We start from the raw sequence: 17681 nt of genomic DNA, 5'->3' as shown, positions 1-17681 counted from the left end.
GAGGAATGGGGTCCCCCCGGAGAGCCTGGATCTAGCATGAGAAGGGAGGCCCTAGATCTAGCGGTGGGTCACTCGCACCCCAGCAGGAAGCCCTGGCGCCAGGCTGGGAGAGCTGGGGTGGCACGGAGCCCTCACCGGAGTGGTGGTCGATGTCGAAGAGACCACTCTGGGAGCCCAGCAGCTTGTAGGTCACCACGGCATAGACGTCCAGGTCTGCGTCCAGGGCCAGGATGGGCCCGTTGAGCACCGTGAGGGGGGTCCCTGGGCCAGGGGGAGAGGGGTCACTGCGGGGCCGACCTGGCCCCCGCCCGCCCCCTCCCGCACCCCGGCCCCGGTGAGCCATGGCTGACGATGGATGAGAGGGAGGGAGGTGAGGTGGACGGGGTGGGGAAGCCCTGGGCCGGGCTGCGGCAGCCTTGGCAGACTGACGCAGATGCCTGGGGAGCAGCCTCAAAGCCCTGCTGGGGAGAAAACACAACAACGGTGAGCAAGCCCTTCTGGCCGGCCTGGAGCGCGCCTGCCTTCCCAGCAGCCTTTGAGGGGCACTCCGTGGGAGGGTCGGGGGCTCCCTGAGTGTGTGGGCACTGTCTAGCTATGCACATCCAGCCCAGTCTGTCCACACGGGTGTGTTCAAGATGCTCTTTAGAGGGGCCTGGCTGTACCCGGCTAGGAAGGTGTGATTCCCGCATGTGTTCAGGACTCCGTGGTCACAGTCGTGAACACACACCCAGGAGTGCTGGCAGGCCAGGGTTCCCCGTGCTTGGGCCCCTGTCTGCCACTCCAAGTGGGCACGTTTGCACACGGGTACCTATGTGTGTGTCTGTGCGCACGAGCAAGCCCACACCGATGCCTTACACGGGCACGTACTAGCATGTACGTGTGTGAGCACACACATAGGCGGGATTAAGAGGTGGAGGGGGAATGTCCAGCCAGAGACAAGGAGCATCGTGGCTCATGTCTTTCTGAGTTAGAACCCAAGCTTCTGGGGCTGGGGAGGCTGGAGGAGGGGTGAGGGGGGCCTCCCCAGCGGCACGGTAAAAAGGAGAGTCTGTTCCTCTGAACAGGGTGAGGCTGGTCAGTGTACTCGTGCAGGGAAGGGGCTAGACTGGCCTACCTGGGGCCCCTTGGCCCCCCTCCTCTGATTATATGTGCTCCCTGAGCTTCCAGAAGCCTCTAGGATGCCCGTGTTCCTGGGGTGAGGGAGCAGGGAGGGGTGAGCTTACCCCTTTCCTGGGTAGTCTTCACGCCTTAATTGTCCCTCTTGGGGGGGTAATGGGGCGGCTTTCAGACCACTTTGGGAACCAATGACCACAGCTGTCTTTTCCAAGCAGATCTATGGCCTCTTTGGTTGGCCCCCAAGAGGTGTGGCAACCCGGGGCCCACCAGCCCCTCAAGAGCGGTGCCCCTTCCTCCCCTCCACACCCTTCTGCACCTGCGGGGTCTCTGGTCAGCCATGCGGTGAGGCTGCCTCCCCAGCCAGCCTTCAGCCGGGCCCCTATCAAGCGCAAGGGAGGTCCTCAGGCATCTGGGGCCCAGGTGGTGCCTCAGCAGCAGGAACTCCCAGGTGGGTCTGGCACCTACCAGCGGGAGCGTTCTCCATCACCTCTGCCTGGTAGGTGCTCTCAGTAAAGAGGGGATGGTTGTCATTCTCGTCTGCCAGAAAGATCAGCAGCAAGTCAAAATCCTGAGGGAGGCACAAGGGAGGGTTAGGTTGTAGGCCATGTTCTAGCAAAATGTTCCAGTGGGAGGAGGGTTGGTAGGTGGGGGGTTGAGGCGCAGAGGTAGAGGATTAAAAAGCCCACACTCAGGGTCCAGAGACCGGGGTTCAAGTCCCTGCTGTGCTAGCAGCTCACTTGGCGGCCTTGGGCAAATCGTTCCCCCTATCCGGGCCTCAGTTTTCCAGTCTGGCAAATGGGAATCCTAACTCCTTCACAGAGGTATTGTGAAGTGAACAGGGTGGACGCAATTGGCATTTAATCATGTTCCATCTCCTGGTAAGGAAGGAATTCAGGCAGGAAGATGACTCTTGGTTTTCAGACCCTGCAGGTCTGCCAGATACCCCAGTCTGGGCCCAGCCAAACTCTCCCCCAGTGCTGTACCTTGTGCCTTTCAAAAACCACAGTAGGGTCCTTATCTTAGAACCTCTCCATACCCCTGGATGCTATCTCTGTTGCAGAGCTGAGCAAACCAAGGCCCAGAGGTGGGGTGGTTATTCAAAACCACAGGGCGAGGTAGCAGTGTGCGGGGAGGGGGTCCAGCCTCCCAGCTTCCCATCTCCCGCCACTCAATGCTGCTGTTCATGGGCAGGTTCAGCAGCACAGGGTCATTGTCATTGATGTCCAGCACCCGAATCCCCACCAGCCTCTGGGGTGCGTTGGGGAAGAGGAGGAAGTGATGGGCGCGAGATGGGGCAGGCGAGCGAGGGGGTGGTGATGGGTGGTGTGTGCCCAAGTATCAGTGGTTTGGGAGAAAAGAGGATAGCTGGTGTTCACTGAGTGTTTGCCACGTGCCAGGCACAGTGCTGATGACTGTATAGATATTGGCTCCTTCTAGTCCCTTCCACAACTTTGGGGTAGGGATAGTCTTCATTTTGCAGAAGAGAAGGAAAATGGGGTAGGAGAGAAATCTGCCTGTCAAAGCCACACACCCAATGCCAGGTAGAACTGGGATTTGAACCCGGCACGGGCTCACTTGGACACCTGAGCATCTAGCCCCCCGGCATGCTGCCTGCCACCTCCAGCCTGCAGCCCTGCTCCCCCGTGTCCTCGGCCTCACCCTCCTGGCTATGCGTGGGTTCTCCGGGTTGTCCTTCACGGAAATGGTCAGCTTGTACTCTGGGACCCGCTCGCGGTCCAGTGGCCGGTTCACGGTGATGACCCCTGTCTGGGATGTGGAGGGCTCGTGAGCTGAGCAGCGACCTGGCCCCCATTTTAGGCTCTGGTCCACAGATGCCCAACTGCTTTGCCTGCAGCTCCAGGAGCAGCTGTGAATTCTCTCCCCAGATTGCCACAGATATGGTCTAGAAGGCCATCATGGGCTGGCGGGGTCTTGCCAGGGCAAGAGTGACCCACCAATGCCCGGGTCTTGCTCTCGGAGACGGGTGGGCCCCCTGAGAACCCCGTGGTGCTAGAAGCTGGTAATACTCCAAGAGGACAATGAGGACTTCCCGGTGCATCTTGGTAATAAACCAAATGGAACTGAGGCTCCAGCCCCATCTCTGCACATGGCAAGCCTTGGGGGTGACGGGGACCCCAGAGATGGCTCAGCTGGAAATCCAAGATTCCACACGACCCAGAGACTCCCCTGTCCCAGCAGAGGACGGAGGCTCGAGGAGGAAATTGAACCCGAAGACGCCCAGACAGCAGAGCAGAAAGCCTCTAGGGCTGGGCCCTCCTTTTGAGAAGGAACCCTGGGGGCCTCCCTACCGTGGCGTTGATGGAGAAGGCCCGCTCTCGGTTGCCTGCGGTGATGTTGAAGGTGAGGAGCGCGTTGCAGCCAGTGTCGGCGTCACTGGCCAGGACACGGGCAACGAAGCTGGAGACGGGGCTATTCTCACTGATGGTGATGTTCATGGGCAGGTTCAGCAGCACAGGGTCATTGTCATTGATGTCCAGCACCCGAATCCCCACCAGCATCTGGGGCGTGTTGGGGAAGAGGAGGAAGTGATGGGCGCGAGATGGGGCAGGCGAGCGAGGGGGCGGGGCAGTGATTGACGAAGGAAAGGCGCAGGCGGCCATGGAGAAGGAAGAGGAAGAGGAAGACAAGGATAATAAAAAAGGCATGAAGATGAAAATGAGGATAAGAAGCAAGCCGAAAGGGCAAAGGGGCAGAGCCGGGCAGAGGGCAGGGGGGAAACGGCAGAGTGACAGGTGCGGAGGCCTGGCTGGCTGGGTGGGGAGAGCTCTGAATGGCCATGACCGCCAGGCCCCAGTGAGCCCCGAGAGGCACTGGCCAGCCTGTTAGGGGCTCTGCGGGTCTGGACTGGCTACAGGTCAGCCTGGGGCCTCTCTGGGCACAAGGGTGGGCATATTAATAGGAACCTCTATGGAGAGTTGAGGTGGGCAGTGAGGGGAGCCCCTAGACTCACCGTGGAGCTGAGAGGAGGCACCCCCCTGTCGCGGGCACAGATGGTCAGGTTGTAAAAGGCAATGGTCTCCCGGTCCAGCTCCACATCCTTCCGGACCCGCAGTACCCCCTCCACAGGAGAGATCACAAATTCCCCTGGGTGTTGCCCAGGGGAGGCTGGAGTGAGCTGGGAATGGCCAGGAGCTGTGGAAAGCCCTGGCCTCTCCCTGCTTCCTCTAGCGAGCCTTACTCACCAGGGGTGGAGGACAGCTGGGTGCGGGGCCTCCCGTGCCCCCAGCTTCAGATCCTCAGTGAGCCTGCCAAGGGCTGGGCAGGGCGGGAGTGAGGGGGACAGATTGCTGCTTGGGCTGCAGGTGCTCATGGGCCCACTTCTACCCCAGCGTGCCTGAGACACCGGTTCAGTTCCCTTCCCTGGGCCACACGCAGGACAGGGACTGACCCTAAGTAAGACGGTTATGTCGAAAAAAGTGGGGGCCCCTTTCTACACAAGCATCCTCTCACCACTCTTGATCAGAAAATGATTAATGAAGGTCTCGGGTACTTGGTGATGTACAACCCCTTCCAGATACCATGTCTTGGAAAATGGGGAAAGGGCAAAGCTTACTCCCAAGGGACGGCTTGCTAGTGGTGATGCACAGGGCAGGACAGAGCGGAAGTGACTGAGGGCAGGGAAGCCCCCAGCTGCCCTCCATACAGCCCTGGTCTTGAGCCACAGCTGGTCTGTCAACAGGGTTCTGCCAGGCCCGGGGCCACCTCTTGGCCTCTCGTCAGACCTGACTTCTTGTCTTTGATGTTTTGGAAAGCCCTCAGCTGGCCCTTTGGCTTCAGTCCTCATTTCGGCCTGGCCGAGGGGGCCGGATGTATGAGAGTGTCTACAGCAAGAACCTCAGATTCTCAGACTGGCCTGGAAGGGACCTCAGAGACCACCCAGGCCCTTGTGTCCTTTGGAAAATGAATCGAGAGTCCGGAGAAGGGTGACACCTTGTCTGAGCTCCCACAGCAAGTTCATTTCAGAACCAGTATTCAAATCCAGGGCTCTGGGCCTCAGCCTGCTGCATCCATGGAACGGTGGTCTTTCTAGACACCTGATCAGAGTGGACCAGGGCGGGAGGTTTGGGAGAGAAGGCTGAGCACAGGGAGCGGGTGGAGGGGAAGGGCAGAGGGGAGCAGATGGGAGCCCGGGTGGGTAGGAGAAGGGCAGGGAAGGGGAGTGAGGGAGGTGGGGTGGATGTGAGGAAGGGGGGCTGCCTCTATGCATGCCCCAGGAACTGGGGACAGAGAGAAAAACCTTCCTTCACTTTTCCTCTGACACCTGGGGGAAAGGCCCAGGGTGGGGCACTGACTTGCTCGTGGACACACAGCACACAGGGGCATGGCAAGGATGGGGGCCTTAACTGCCAACAATTCCCTCTGCCTCTCCTTCCCATCCTACCTCACCATCCCTGTCCCCTGCCATTGCTGCCCTGACTCCCGAACAGCCCTTTTGTGCCCCCCACCACCCACAGCCTCACAGGCCACACCCTCCCAGGGGGGTGGAAGCTGTCGGAAGCAGGATTTCCTGAGCCTGACACTCCAAGGTCTCACAAGAGTTGGGGATTCCCTTTCTCGGGGTTTCCCAGCCCTACCTGGGCCCCTGACCATGTGTGAACAGATGGCCTCCGACCCTTTCTCCAAAGCCAGCCACCCTCTCGAAGGAAGGAAAAGGGTTCTGAGAGCTCAGAAGGCCAGGCCTAAGGCTCTGGGGGACTGGGCCCAAGCTAGACCCCCATGAGATCAGCTCAAGGACCGCAGATTGGAGAGGTGGACAGGCCAAGGACTCCAGGACTCATTATTCTCGGCAGCTTGCCCCCAGGGAACTCCCCAGCATTCCACTCCTTTTGGAGACAGGGGTTCAATACAGAGGCTTTCCATCTGCATCCTGACTTCACTCCCATGTGCCCGTGGGCATGTGACTGAGCTTTGCCTCGATGTCCTCATATGGAAAATGGGCCAATAAAGAGGTACCATTGCATGGTGGCGCTGGGACCGGACAAGGCCTGGTCGACGTCATGTGTGCTGGACCCATGGCAGGTCTTGGTGTCATTAGAGGGACCCGGAAAGGAAGCCCAGGCAGTTCTCTGAAGGAAGTGGGGGCTTTCAGGGAGGATGAGGATGGACGGAGCGGGCTTGACTGGAAGGGACAGCTGGAGGTCCCGAGAAGGCCAAGGTTAGCAGGAGGGGCTCCAGGGCATAGGGCCTGTTTCCCAACTATTGCTTGACCACGTATGTCCTCTGCAGAGCCTGGTGGGGCTCGCGAGAACCCTGTCGTCCCTGATGTCTCCCCAGCCACAGGAGCCCCTCCAGGCTCAGGCTGCAGTGCTGGGAGCTGGGTGGCCCAGGGCATGTGCCTCTCCCTTCCGTGTGTCACCCAGCCAGCTCTCCACAGAAAACCATCCTGATGCGTAGCATGTCAGGTTTTCAAGTTACCACCGTGGTGTCACTGAACCTGGAGGTAGGAGGCGCTGCGGGGAGTGGACGCTGTGCCCTGTGGGAGCCATTCAGCCATGCCCCCAGGTTACCCCTTCCTCCCCCCCACCCCAGCCTTCCCTTGTCTATCCTGAAATGGGGCAGTGCTCTGTGATCCTGAAGTTATCTTTGGGCTCTTCCTTCCTAGGGGAAGGGGACTCCAAGCTTCTCTTACTCCGCCAGGTGGGTAGGGGGTGCCTCTCAGTCTCCTGGGACACCCCACATGACCCTTAATTCCTATGGCTGGCCGTGATCATGTGTCAATTTAACTGGGAGGTTTGGCTCAAGGCTCCAAAAATCCATGGTATGGAGCCGTCTACAGTTTGTTCCGATACAGGTGTGAGCCCTGTACCCCAAAGCTGGGTGCAGTGAGGGCCTCTTGCTAGGAAGGGACTCAGCCGCTTGGCCGGCAGACGCCCCTCAATGAAGCTTCGGCAGCCTCCCGAACAGGCGCTGGAACTCCCGTGCAATGATAAGGCCTCTATGGTTGTGAGAATAACAGAGAAAGTCCCTCACTGTGCTGGTTTTGGGAAAGGAAGACACAGGGCTTGGCCAGAGAAGGGACTTTGGGACATGAAAGGGTGGCCTGTCAGAACGGAGTGGCCTCCTGCAAGCTCAGGGTAGCAGGGGCTCCAAGTCTTGCCCTACAGAGGTGGAGTTTTAGCCTCCTGATGGCGGATTCTACCCTTGGAGCTCTCGTCTGTCTTCCTCCCCAGTGCGGGCCTTGCCTCTCGTGGCTTTGCGTATCTCTGTGCTGACAGCTCCCAGGTACCTGCCTCCAGCGGAGACCTCCCTCCTGAACCCCTGGCTTGTGCATCTAAGCCCCACCTGACATCTCAGAGCTCCCCTCATCCCCCACACCTGCTCCCACTGCAGCCTCCCCACAAGCAGACGGTCGTGCCCTCTCTCTCCAGTTGCTCAGACCGAAAGCCTGGTGTCATCTTAGACTTTCTCCACATCTAATAAGTCAGCACATCCTGTTGGTTCCAGCTCTGAGATATACCCGAGCTCTGTCTACTTCACCGTCACCACCTCTGGTGCGAGCAGCCTGGTTCCAGCTACACCATCTGTAGCCTGAGTGACTGCAACAGGCTCCTGTGGTCCCCCTGCTCCCACTCCTTAACCTCAACGGTCTGTTCTGAGCACGGGAATCAGGAGTGGCCCTCGTAACAGCTAAGTCCAATTGTGTGCCTCCTGTGCTCTAAGCCCTCCTATGGTTCCCAGATCACTCGGACCCAAAGCCGTGTCCTCATCATGGTTAGCAAGGCCCAAGAACATCTGGAGCTACTACCTCTCTGACCTCATTCCTTCCTGCTCCTCCGCTCACTCGACTTCACACCAGCCACTGGCGTTCACACATGTGAACATGCCAGGCGTGTCTGGCCTCAGGGCCTTTGCACTTGCTGTTCCCTCTGCCTGGAATGGTCTTCCCCAGATGTCCACATGACCCGCTCCTCCTTCCTTCAGGTCTTTGCTCAAATGTCACCTCCTCCCTGAGCACCCTATCCAGAACTGCAGCTTTCGCCTGGCATGTCCCATCTCTTGGCTTTATGTTTCTCCATAACACTTAGCACCTCCCAACATACTAAGTTATCTCCTCAGCCACCTAGGTTCCTCGCCTGTGTCTTCCCACTGGAACGCGTGTCTGTTTGTACCATCCCGCATCCTCAGCACCTGGAATATGATTGGCATATGGTAGGTGCTCAATAAATATTTATTGAATGATCAATTGATCAATTGAAAATCAGGATGTTTCACAAAGATTTGGATTTCTAGCTTTTGTCTTTAAGGTGGGAAGACCTCGCCCCTGTGGGCCTGCATGTTGACATAGCCACACTGGCCAGAGTTGAGCGTGGCCATCACAGCCCCCACTACTCCCTACTGTCTTGCCTGGACCCCTTCCCCCATGTGTGTCCCCGGCCTGACACTGGCAGGCCTTTGAGTTTGAAATTCTGACTCAGCAGAAATGAGTAGAAACTGACTTGAGGAACCGCTGTGGCCACGGCCAGCCCTGCTCTTCACCTGAGGACAAGCACCGAGGTAGCTGTGAAGCCTATTCATGGTAACAAGTTGTGTGGAAAAATCTGGGTGCTGAATGCATCTGGGGGTTCCTGAAGGTTTGGGGCAAGGATATTCATCCTCCCTCCGCCCTGGAGTCTTTCCTCTGGGTATGACGCAGGGGCATTTTCTATCTGATTCTCAAAGGGGTCTCTGACCCCTCCAAGGCTACCAGTCTCAGATTTCAGAATGTTCTCATATATCCCTGTGAAGAAGGGGTGGGGAGAAGAGTATTTCCATCATCTTGTGGGTGGGGAAACTGAGGCCCAGAGAGCGCAAGGCCACGACTCCTAAGTGGGGTGGGGCAGAGGCCCCCAGGTTGTTCTGCCCTCCATGCCTGGCTCAGGCCCCACTCACCCAGAGGGTCTCCATCCACGATGCTGTATTCCACCTGCCCGTTGGGGCCTGAGTCCTGGTCGTGGGCCAGGAAGGTCCACACTCGGGGCCCCGGCTGGCCCTCGGTGACATCAAACGGCCCCTCGTAGTCTCGGGGAAAGGTGGGCACATTGTCATTGATGTCATTCACGTTCACAAGTGCCTGAGATGGTGGACAAGCATAGCTGGGGCTGCATCCCGGCTAGCCCTGTGCTGAGCCCAGTTCCCTCATCTGTAAAGTGGGTCTGATAATCCTGTCTCAGGGGGCTGATGCAAGAATCCTCAGGGATCATGGTTGGTTGGGGGGGCTTTTAAGCTATGCCTATGGATAAGTTACTGTCATTGTCAAAGCCTTTTTATGGGCATAATCGTCGTATTGTTCATAATAATGCTACACATTTCTATTTATTGCCCCACTATGGTCATTTCCCATGGTCTCATCCACTCTGCCCACAGCCCTGACAAGTCTCTACTATCTCCATTTCATGGAGGCGGAAAACGCAGCTCAGGCAGGCTAAATGACTTGCCTAGAGTCACACAGCTAGGGAGCCGAAGAGCAGGGGTATGAGCTTCTGTTGGTTTGACCAGAGTTTGTACTCTTCCCATGAAGGGGAGGAAGGCAGGTGTCATCATCTGTCTGACAGATGCAGCCACGCAGAGAAGTTCAGTAACCTCCTCAAAGTCACACAGCAAATTTGGCTGAGTTGCCAAGACCAGGACAGGGCTCTTGGATTTAGGTGTTTCTCCTGGACAATCTTCCCTTTTCCCCTTCCCCATTAGAGCTTTCTGGGCCCTGTCCTCCCCCACGTTGAGGCTATGTCCCACCCACCCACCGTGGTGGTAGAGGTGAGGCGCTGAGACAAGATCGGGCACTGGTCCGTGGCAGTGACGATCAGAGTGTAGTGGCCATGGCTAATCTCATAGTCCAGTTCCTTGGCAGCAGTGATGACACCCTGGGGGATAACAGAGGGGACAAGGGTGGATCAATGGGTGGTGGGTCTGGGGCACCTCAGACCACCCCAGGAAGCGTGCTCTGACATCCCGGCCATGATGGGGAACCCCTGTTGCCATCCCACAAGCTTTGCTTCCTTCTGCACTGGCTGCCCCCACACTTTCCTCCCAGACTCCATCTTTGCTCTGCTCCCACCTCCCATGATGTCATTGAGGTCCCTTCCAATCCCCTTAGCCACCTGAGCCTCCTCCTAAACCCCACCATCAGTTGCTGACCGTGTGTCTGTCGATACGGAAGGTGTTGATGATATTGCCTGCAACAATGGCATAGTTTACTGTGCCATTGGGCCCTTCGTCCAGGTCTAGCGCCTGGATGGTGAGGAGGCTAGTGTTGATTGTGTCTGGGCCCTCATCCAGTAAGATCTCGTAGTGGGGCTGCTGGAACACTGGTGCATTATCGTTCTCGTCCACGATGGTCACGTACACGTGAGTGGTGGCCTGTGAAGAAGAGTGTGGTCAGGTTCCTTGGTCAGCTAGCTAGAGGGGTCGAGATGGACCTGGCTGGATAGTCTCCTAGGCTGGGATCACTTAGAATGATCCAATATGGTGAGAGAAAGAAAGAAGAATGAGAGGGTAGGAAGTCACAGGCTGGTAGAGGAGGAAATCAGAGAGGTTCCTCCAAAAGCCAAGCTAGGTAACAGTTTAGGTCCAAGATGGCACCACCATAGCTTTGTCTGTGTCCACAGCAGACATCACTAATCAATCGTGGCACTGCTGAGGCTAGAAACAGCCTCATGATCCTTGTCAGCACAGCGACCTAGCGATTCAAATTAGTGTATGAGATGAACCCTAGTAACCACCCCCAGCGACAGCTTTGGTTGGGCTGGGGCCTTACTGACCCTGGGCCTCCTGCCAGATCACCAAAGGCATGAATGTGATGTTCTCAGTCCAACACCGTATTAAGCTTCACCCACTGCTCATGTAAATGAAGAAATACCCATTTTCAGCATTTTTAAAAGGGAAGACATTGGGTTTCGGGCACTTAAATGGGCAGAATTTGTTGAACCATGAAGAATAAAGCTTACAGAACATGACTTCACTGCAACAACATTTTCTGCAACATGTTCTCCTGCAATTGGCCATTTCTGGCTGATACTTGGTCTAATCAGACCACATGGAATGTCCAGCCAGTTGGAACTCAGTGATCGGCACTCAAGAACCATAGAGAGATGACAGATGTGGCATTTTGCGAGCAGAGTAAATAAATGAGAGAAGGAAATTAGTCACGTGCTGATATTCTCTGTCCCTCGCGCTGCCCCCCTTCCATTCTCTGCTTCTCCACCTGGGAGGACATCCCCTGTGGGCCATCTCATCTGGGCTCCCTTGCCATCTGGCTTCCAGATGGGTTTCACCAACAGGAGGTCCTGGCAGAAGCCAGGAGGAGGGAAGAAAGAGAGGTGGGGCATTTCTTCCACATTCCTTCCTTTCCTCCCTGTAGTTCTGCCAGTGGCTGTGTTTTTCCTGCTGGGTGGCCCTTCTCCCATGACTCCAGCTCCCACTGGGCTCATGCAACTCACCTCCTCTTATTGTCCTTTTGGATGTGTGGGTGGTAATGGCTTCCTGCAGTTGCTAGTCTATTGGTGCTTCACCAGCTGTCTGTAAACAGTCCCCCCATTAAACTCTCTTCAGTTGAGCCCTGAGTGTGCCATCTGTTTCCTGCTGGGACCTTGACTAATACAAGCTATGATTAGTGACTAATATAAGATAATAAGTTTATAATAACTGCAAAGATGTCTGGGTAGAGAGAATATGACTAGACCATTGCCAAGGCCACAGAACAGAAAGCAAATGATACAAAAAGCTGGATGTAGACAGCTTGTGCACCTCTTTTTCCTGGGGCTTTGGAACCCACCTTGGGTGGCTCTAGAACCACCTGTGGAGGGACAGGTGGGCAGCAGACCTAAACCCAAGAAGATTTTCATTGCCCCTGAGGAGGCAATGAGTCCACTGAGCTGCAGCTGTGGATCTTGGAGGCGTGGGTGTTAGGTGGTTGCTAAAGTTGTTTCCAAAGCAGGTAGGGTTGGCACTCTTGAGATGGAGCTCTGTGACCTTGGGCATATCCCATTTCCTTTTTTGGACCTTTTCTGTTAATAAAGAACCTGACTTGATATCTACAGTTCCTTCCAGCTCAAATATTCTGGAGTTCTGGTCTGCTGTCATCAGTCACGTGGACTAAATCCCACCATCGGGGAGGCATTCTTCTGGGTCTTAGAATCTCAATGAGTCTTTATAAAAACAATAATCACACAGAGAGGGGAAATGCATTATTTTAACATTGCTCAAACTTTTCTACCAGAGAGGGAACTTGCACAAAGTCTGAGGAATACTCTGGAGTGTCTGTCTTAAGAAGGAAATATCTTCAAAATCTCTCATGTTATCTTTGAAAGCTCATAGGGATTTTAAAAAATGGACAGTAATACAATAATAGTAGAGGACTTCAATGCCCCACTTACATCAATGGATAGGTCATCCAGACAGAAAATCAACAAGGAGATATTGGCCTTAAACTACACATTAGACCCGATGGACTTAATAGGTATATACAGAACATTTCATCCCCAAACTACAGAATACACATTCTTTTTAAGTGCACATGGATCATTCTCCAGGATAGATCACATGTTAGGCCACAAAACAAGTCTTGATTCAAGAAGACTGAAATCATATCAAGCATCTTTTCTGACCATGAGCGTATGAAACCAGAAATCAATTACAAGAAGAAAACTTAAAAAAAACACAAATACGTAAAGGCTAAACAACATGTTACTAAACAACAATGGGTCCATGAAGAAATCAAAGGGAAAATAAATACCTTGAGATGAATGAAAATGAAAATACAACTTTCTAAAATTTGTGGGAGAAAGCAAAAACAGTTCTAAGAGGAAAGTTCATAGTTATACAGGTGTACCTCAAGAAACAAGAGAAAATCCCAAATAAACAATTTAACTTTATACCTAAAGGGACTAGAAAAAGAACAATCAAAGCCCAAAGTTAGTAAAAGGAAGAAATAAAGACCAGAGTGGCAATAAGCAGAGACTTAAAAAACAATAGCAAGGTCAATGAAACTAAAAAGTAGGAAATGTAATCTTTTGAGATGGAATTATGAAGAAACAGAAAATTGGAATAGACTGATTACAAGTAATAAAATTTAATCAGTAATTTTAAAACTCCTCCCAAAACAAAAGTCCAGCACCAGACAGCTTTGCAGGTAAATTCTGCCAAATATTTAAAGAAGAGTTAGGAGTTAACCTCCTCAATTATTCTAAAAAGTTGAAGAGGAAGGAATGCTTCCAAACTTATTTTGTGAGGCTGGGATTGCCCTGATACAAAACCAGGCAAAGACATCATGAAAAAAGAAAATTACAGGCCAATATCCCTGGTGAACATAGATGCAAAAATCCTCAACAATTAGCAAACTGAATTCAACGATACATTAAAAGGATCACACACCACAATCAAGTGGCATTTATTCCAGGGATGTGAGAATGGTTCGACATCCACAGAGCAATCAACCTGATACACTATGTTAGCAAAACGAAGGATAAAAATCATATGATAATCTCAATAGAGGCAAAAAGAGCATCTGACAAAATTCAACACCCATTTATGATAAAAACTCTAAACAAAATTGTATAGAAGGAACATACTTCATCACAATAAAGGCCATATATAACAAAACCACAGCTAGCATCATCAATGTCAAAAAGCGGAAAGCTTTTCCTCTAAGATCAGAAATAAGACAAGAATGTCCACTCTTACCACTTTTATTCAATATAGTATTGGAAGTCTTAGCCACAGCAATTAGACAAGAAAAAGAAATAAATGGCATCCAAATTGGGAATGGAAGAAATAAAACTGTTATTATTTGCAGATGACATGCTACTATACATAGAAAACCTTAACAACTCCACCAAAAAACTATTAGAACTGATAAACGAGGGGCACCTGGGTGGCTCAGTCATTAAGCATCTGCCTTCAGCTCAGGTCATGATCCCAGCGTCCTGGGATGGAGCCCCACATTGGGTTCCCTGCTCAGCAGGAAGCCTGCTTCTCCCTCTCCCACTCCCCCTGCTTCAATTCCCTCTCTCACTATGTCTCTCTGTCAAATAAATAAATAAAATCTTAAAAAAAAAAAAGAACTAATAAATGAATTCAATAAAGTCACAGGATACAAAATCGACATACATGAATTGATTGTTTCTATGTACTAATAATAAGCTATCATAAAGAGAAATTAAGAAAACAATCCCATTTACAATTACATCATAGAGAATAAAATACCTGGGAATAATTTTAACCAAGGAAGTGAAAGACCTGTAAGACATTAATGAAAGGAATTGAAGATGACACACAAAAAATGGAAAGATATACCACGCTCATGGATTGTAAGAATTAATATTGTTAAAATGTCCGTAATATCCAAAGGAATCCACAGATTCAGTGCAATCCCTATCAAAATACCAAAGGCATTTTTCACAGAACTAGAACAAAGAATCCTAAAATTTGTATGAAACCACAAAAGACCCCCAATAGCCAAAGCAATCTTGAAAAAGGACAGAACTGGGAAGATCATGACCCCTGGTTTCAAACTGTACTACAAAGCTACAGTAATCATAATAGTGTGATACTGACACAAAAACAGACACACAGATGATGAATAGAATAAAACAGAGAGTCCAGAAAAAACCTCAGGCATATATGGTCAATTAATCTATGACAAAGGAGGCAAGAATATACAATGGGAAGAAATTTAAAATGGATTAAAGACTTGAATGTAAGACCTGAAACCACAAAATTCCTAGAAGAGAACCTAAGCAGTGAGCTCTTTGACATCAGTCTTAGCAATATTTTTTTTTGGCTCACTCCCTTGAGGCAAGGGCAACAAAGGCTAAAATAAACAAACAGGACTACATCAAACAAAAAAGTTTGCATACAAACCATCAACAAAACAAAAAGGCAACTACTAAATGGGAGAAGATAATTGCAAATCATATCTCCAATAAGGGGTTAATATCTAAAATATATAAAAAACTCACACCTTAACAACCAGATAACCCGAATAAAAAATGTGCAGAGGGCTTGATAGACATTTTTTAAAAAGATTTTATTTATTTATTTGACAGAGAGAGACAGCTAGAAAGGGAACACAAGCAGGAGGAGTGGGAGAGGGAGAAGCAGGCTTCGCGCGGAGCAGGCAGCCTGATGCAAAGCTCAATCCCAGGACCCTGGGATCACGACCTGAGCTGAAGGCAGACGCTTAATGACTGAGCCACCCAGGCACCCTGAATAAACATTTCTCTAAAGAAGACATACTGACGGCCAATAGGCACATGAAAAGATGCTCAACATTACTCATCATCACGGAAATGCAAAATCAAAACCACAATGAGATATCACCTTATACCTGTCATTATGGCTCTTATCAAAAAGACAAAAAAAAAAAAAAAAAGAAAAAGAAAAATCACAAGTGTTCTAGTTCAATGGAACAGAATAGAAGTCCCAGAAATAAACCCACAATTATATGGTCAATTAGTCTTTGACAAAGCAGGAAAGAATATTCAGTGGGAAAAAAATCTCTTCGACAAATGGTACTGGGAAAACTGGGCAGCTACATGCAGAAGAATGAAACTAGACCACTTTTTTACACCAAACACAAAAATAAATTCAAAATGGATGAAAGACCTAAATGTGAGACCTGAAACCATAAAAATCCTAGCAGAGAGCACAGGCAATAATGTCTCTGACATCGGCCGTAGCAACAGTTTTCTAGATATGTCTCCTGTGGCAAGAAAAATGAAACCAAAAATAAACTATTGGGACTACATCAAAATAAAAAGCTTCTATACAGGGAAGGAAACAATCAACAAAACTAAAAGGCAACCTATAGAATGGGAGAAGATATTTGCAAGTGACATATCCGATAAAGGGTTAGTATCCAAAATATACAAAGAACTTAAACAATTCAACACTCCCCAAACAAATAATCCAATTAAAAAAATGGGCAGAAGAAATGAACGGACATTTCTCCAAAGAAGACATCCAGATGGAAAACAGACACATGGAAAGATGCTCAACATCACTCATCATCAGGGAAATACAAATCAAAACCACGATGAGATACCACCTTACACCTGTCAGAGTGGCTAAAATAAAACACACAGGGGCGCCTGGGTGGCTCAGTTGGTTAAGCGACTGCCTTCGGCTCAGGTCATGATCCTGGAGTCCCGGGATCGAGTCCCACATCGGGCTCCCTGCTCGGCGGGGAGCCTGCTTCTCCCTCTGACCCTCACCCCTCTCATGTGCTCTCTCTCTCTCATTCTGTCTCAAATAAATAAATAAAATCTTTAAAAAAAAAAAAAATAAATAAATAAATAAAATAAAACACACACACACACACACGAAACAAGTGTTGGTGAGGATGTGGAGAAAAAGGAACGATTGTGCATTGTTGGTGGGAATGCAAACTGTGGAAAACCGTATGGAGGTTCCTCAAAAAGTTAAAAATAGAACTACTGTATGATCCAGTAATCACACTACTGGGTATTTACCCCCAAAATACAGAAACACTAATTCCAAGGGATACATGTACCCAGATGTTTATGGCAGCATTATTTACAATGGCCAAATTATGGAAGCAACCCAAGTGTCCACTGATAGATGAACAGATACAGAAGATGTGGTATATATATACAATGGAAGATGACTCAGCCATTAAAAAATGAAATCTTGCCATTGTGAAAACATGGATGGATCTAGAGAATATTATGCTAAGTGAAATAAGTCAGATAAAGAAAGAAAAATGCCATATGACTTCATTTACGTGTAGAATAAAAAACACAAACGAACAAACAGAACAAAATGAAACAGAAACAGACTTACAGATACAGGAACAAATTGCTGGTTACCAGAGCGGGGAGGGGTGGGGGGGGCAGGTGAACTAGGTGAAGGGGATTAAGGGGTACAAACTTCCACTTACAAAATAAATAAGCCGCGGGGATGAAAAGTACAGCATAGAGGATAGAGTCAATAATATTGCAATAACTTTGTATGGTGACAGATGGTGACTAGACTTAGCCCAGGGATCACTTCACAATGTATAAAATATTGAATCGCTAGGATATACACTCGAAACTAGTAGAATATTGTATGTCAATTATATGTCAATAAAGGGTGGATGCCTCAAATGCTGGAGAAAAGATGACCATCTAGGAAGGCCAGTGTTCATTTCATGGCTCCGCATGGTCCTGGATGCAGCTGTGAGCACTCACCACCCACAGGAGCCCCGCATGGAGTCCTCCCAAGACCTCTGAGATGACAGTAGAGCCCAAGAGTGCCACCTTGCAGGGAAGGGGCTCTTTCCAGCCTCACAGAAGGGAGTCGTGGTGCTGGCCTGCCCCACTTCCCCAGACTCCCAGAAGTTGGTCTTACCAACAGGGAGGTTGCAGGGGCTGGGAGAAGGGGCTGCCCCACAGAGCCCCTTCTCTCTGCAACCAGGCCTGAGCGTGGGAGGGAGAGGTGGGTCTGGCTTCCTGCGGCCTCTGGAATAAGGAGGAAGTCAGTGCCCCAAAGGCCCTCCCAGCTGAGTCCTTCCTGCCCTGGCACTTAGGAAACAGTGCTTCAGGTTTCTGGACATGCCCACACCTTGG

The 17681-nt window shown here is 51.0% G+C and overlaps 1 protein-coding gene across 1 annotated transcript in view; it reads right to left on the bottom strand.

Annotated features, from left to right (window-relative positions):
* The window catches only part of LOC129045918 (cadherin-23-like), a 56914-nt gene that overhangs the window by 3159 nt on the left and 36074 nt on the right, over positions 1-17681 (bottom strand). Inside the window, exons 5-12 of the mRNA XM_064595535.1 lie at positions 10252-10473; positions 9858-9977; positions 9007-9187; positions 4088-4221; positions 3426-3635; positions 2776-2883; positions 1582-1684; positions 136-261 (exon numbers count right to left, since the gene is read on the bottom strand). Coding sequence (XP_064451605.1) covers positions 136-261; positions 1582-1684; positions 2776-2883; positions 3426-3635; positions 4088-4221; positions 9007-9187; positions 9858-9977; positions 10252-10473 — 1204 coding nt within the window. The remainder of the gene's footprint in view (positions 1-135; positions 262-1581; positions 1685-2775; positions 2884-3425; positions 3636-4087; positions 4222-9006; positions 9188-9857; positions 9978-10251; positions 10474-17681) is intronic.

This window comes from Mirounga angustirostris, unplaced genomic scaffold (genome assembly GCF_029215605.1).
Source record: "Mirounga angustirostris isolate CCGP_5_RB_7025 unplaced genomic scaffold, mMirAng1.0.hap1 SCAF_6, whole genome shotgun sequence".
In the NCBI taxonomy this organism is placed as follows: domain Eukaryota; kingdom Metazoa; phylum Chordata; class Mammalia; order Carnivora; family Phocidae; genus Mirounga; species Mirounga angustirostris.
Note: the sequence above shows the minus strand (reverse complement) of the source record. Positions and strands in the feature narration are given on the sequence as shown.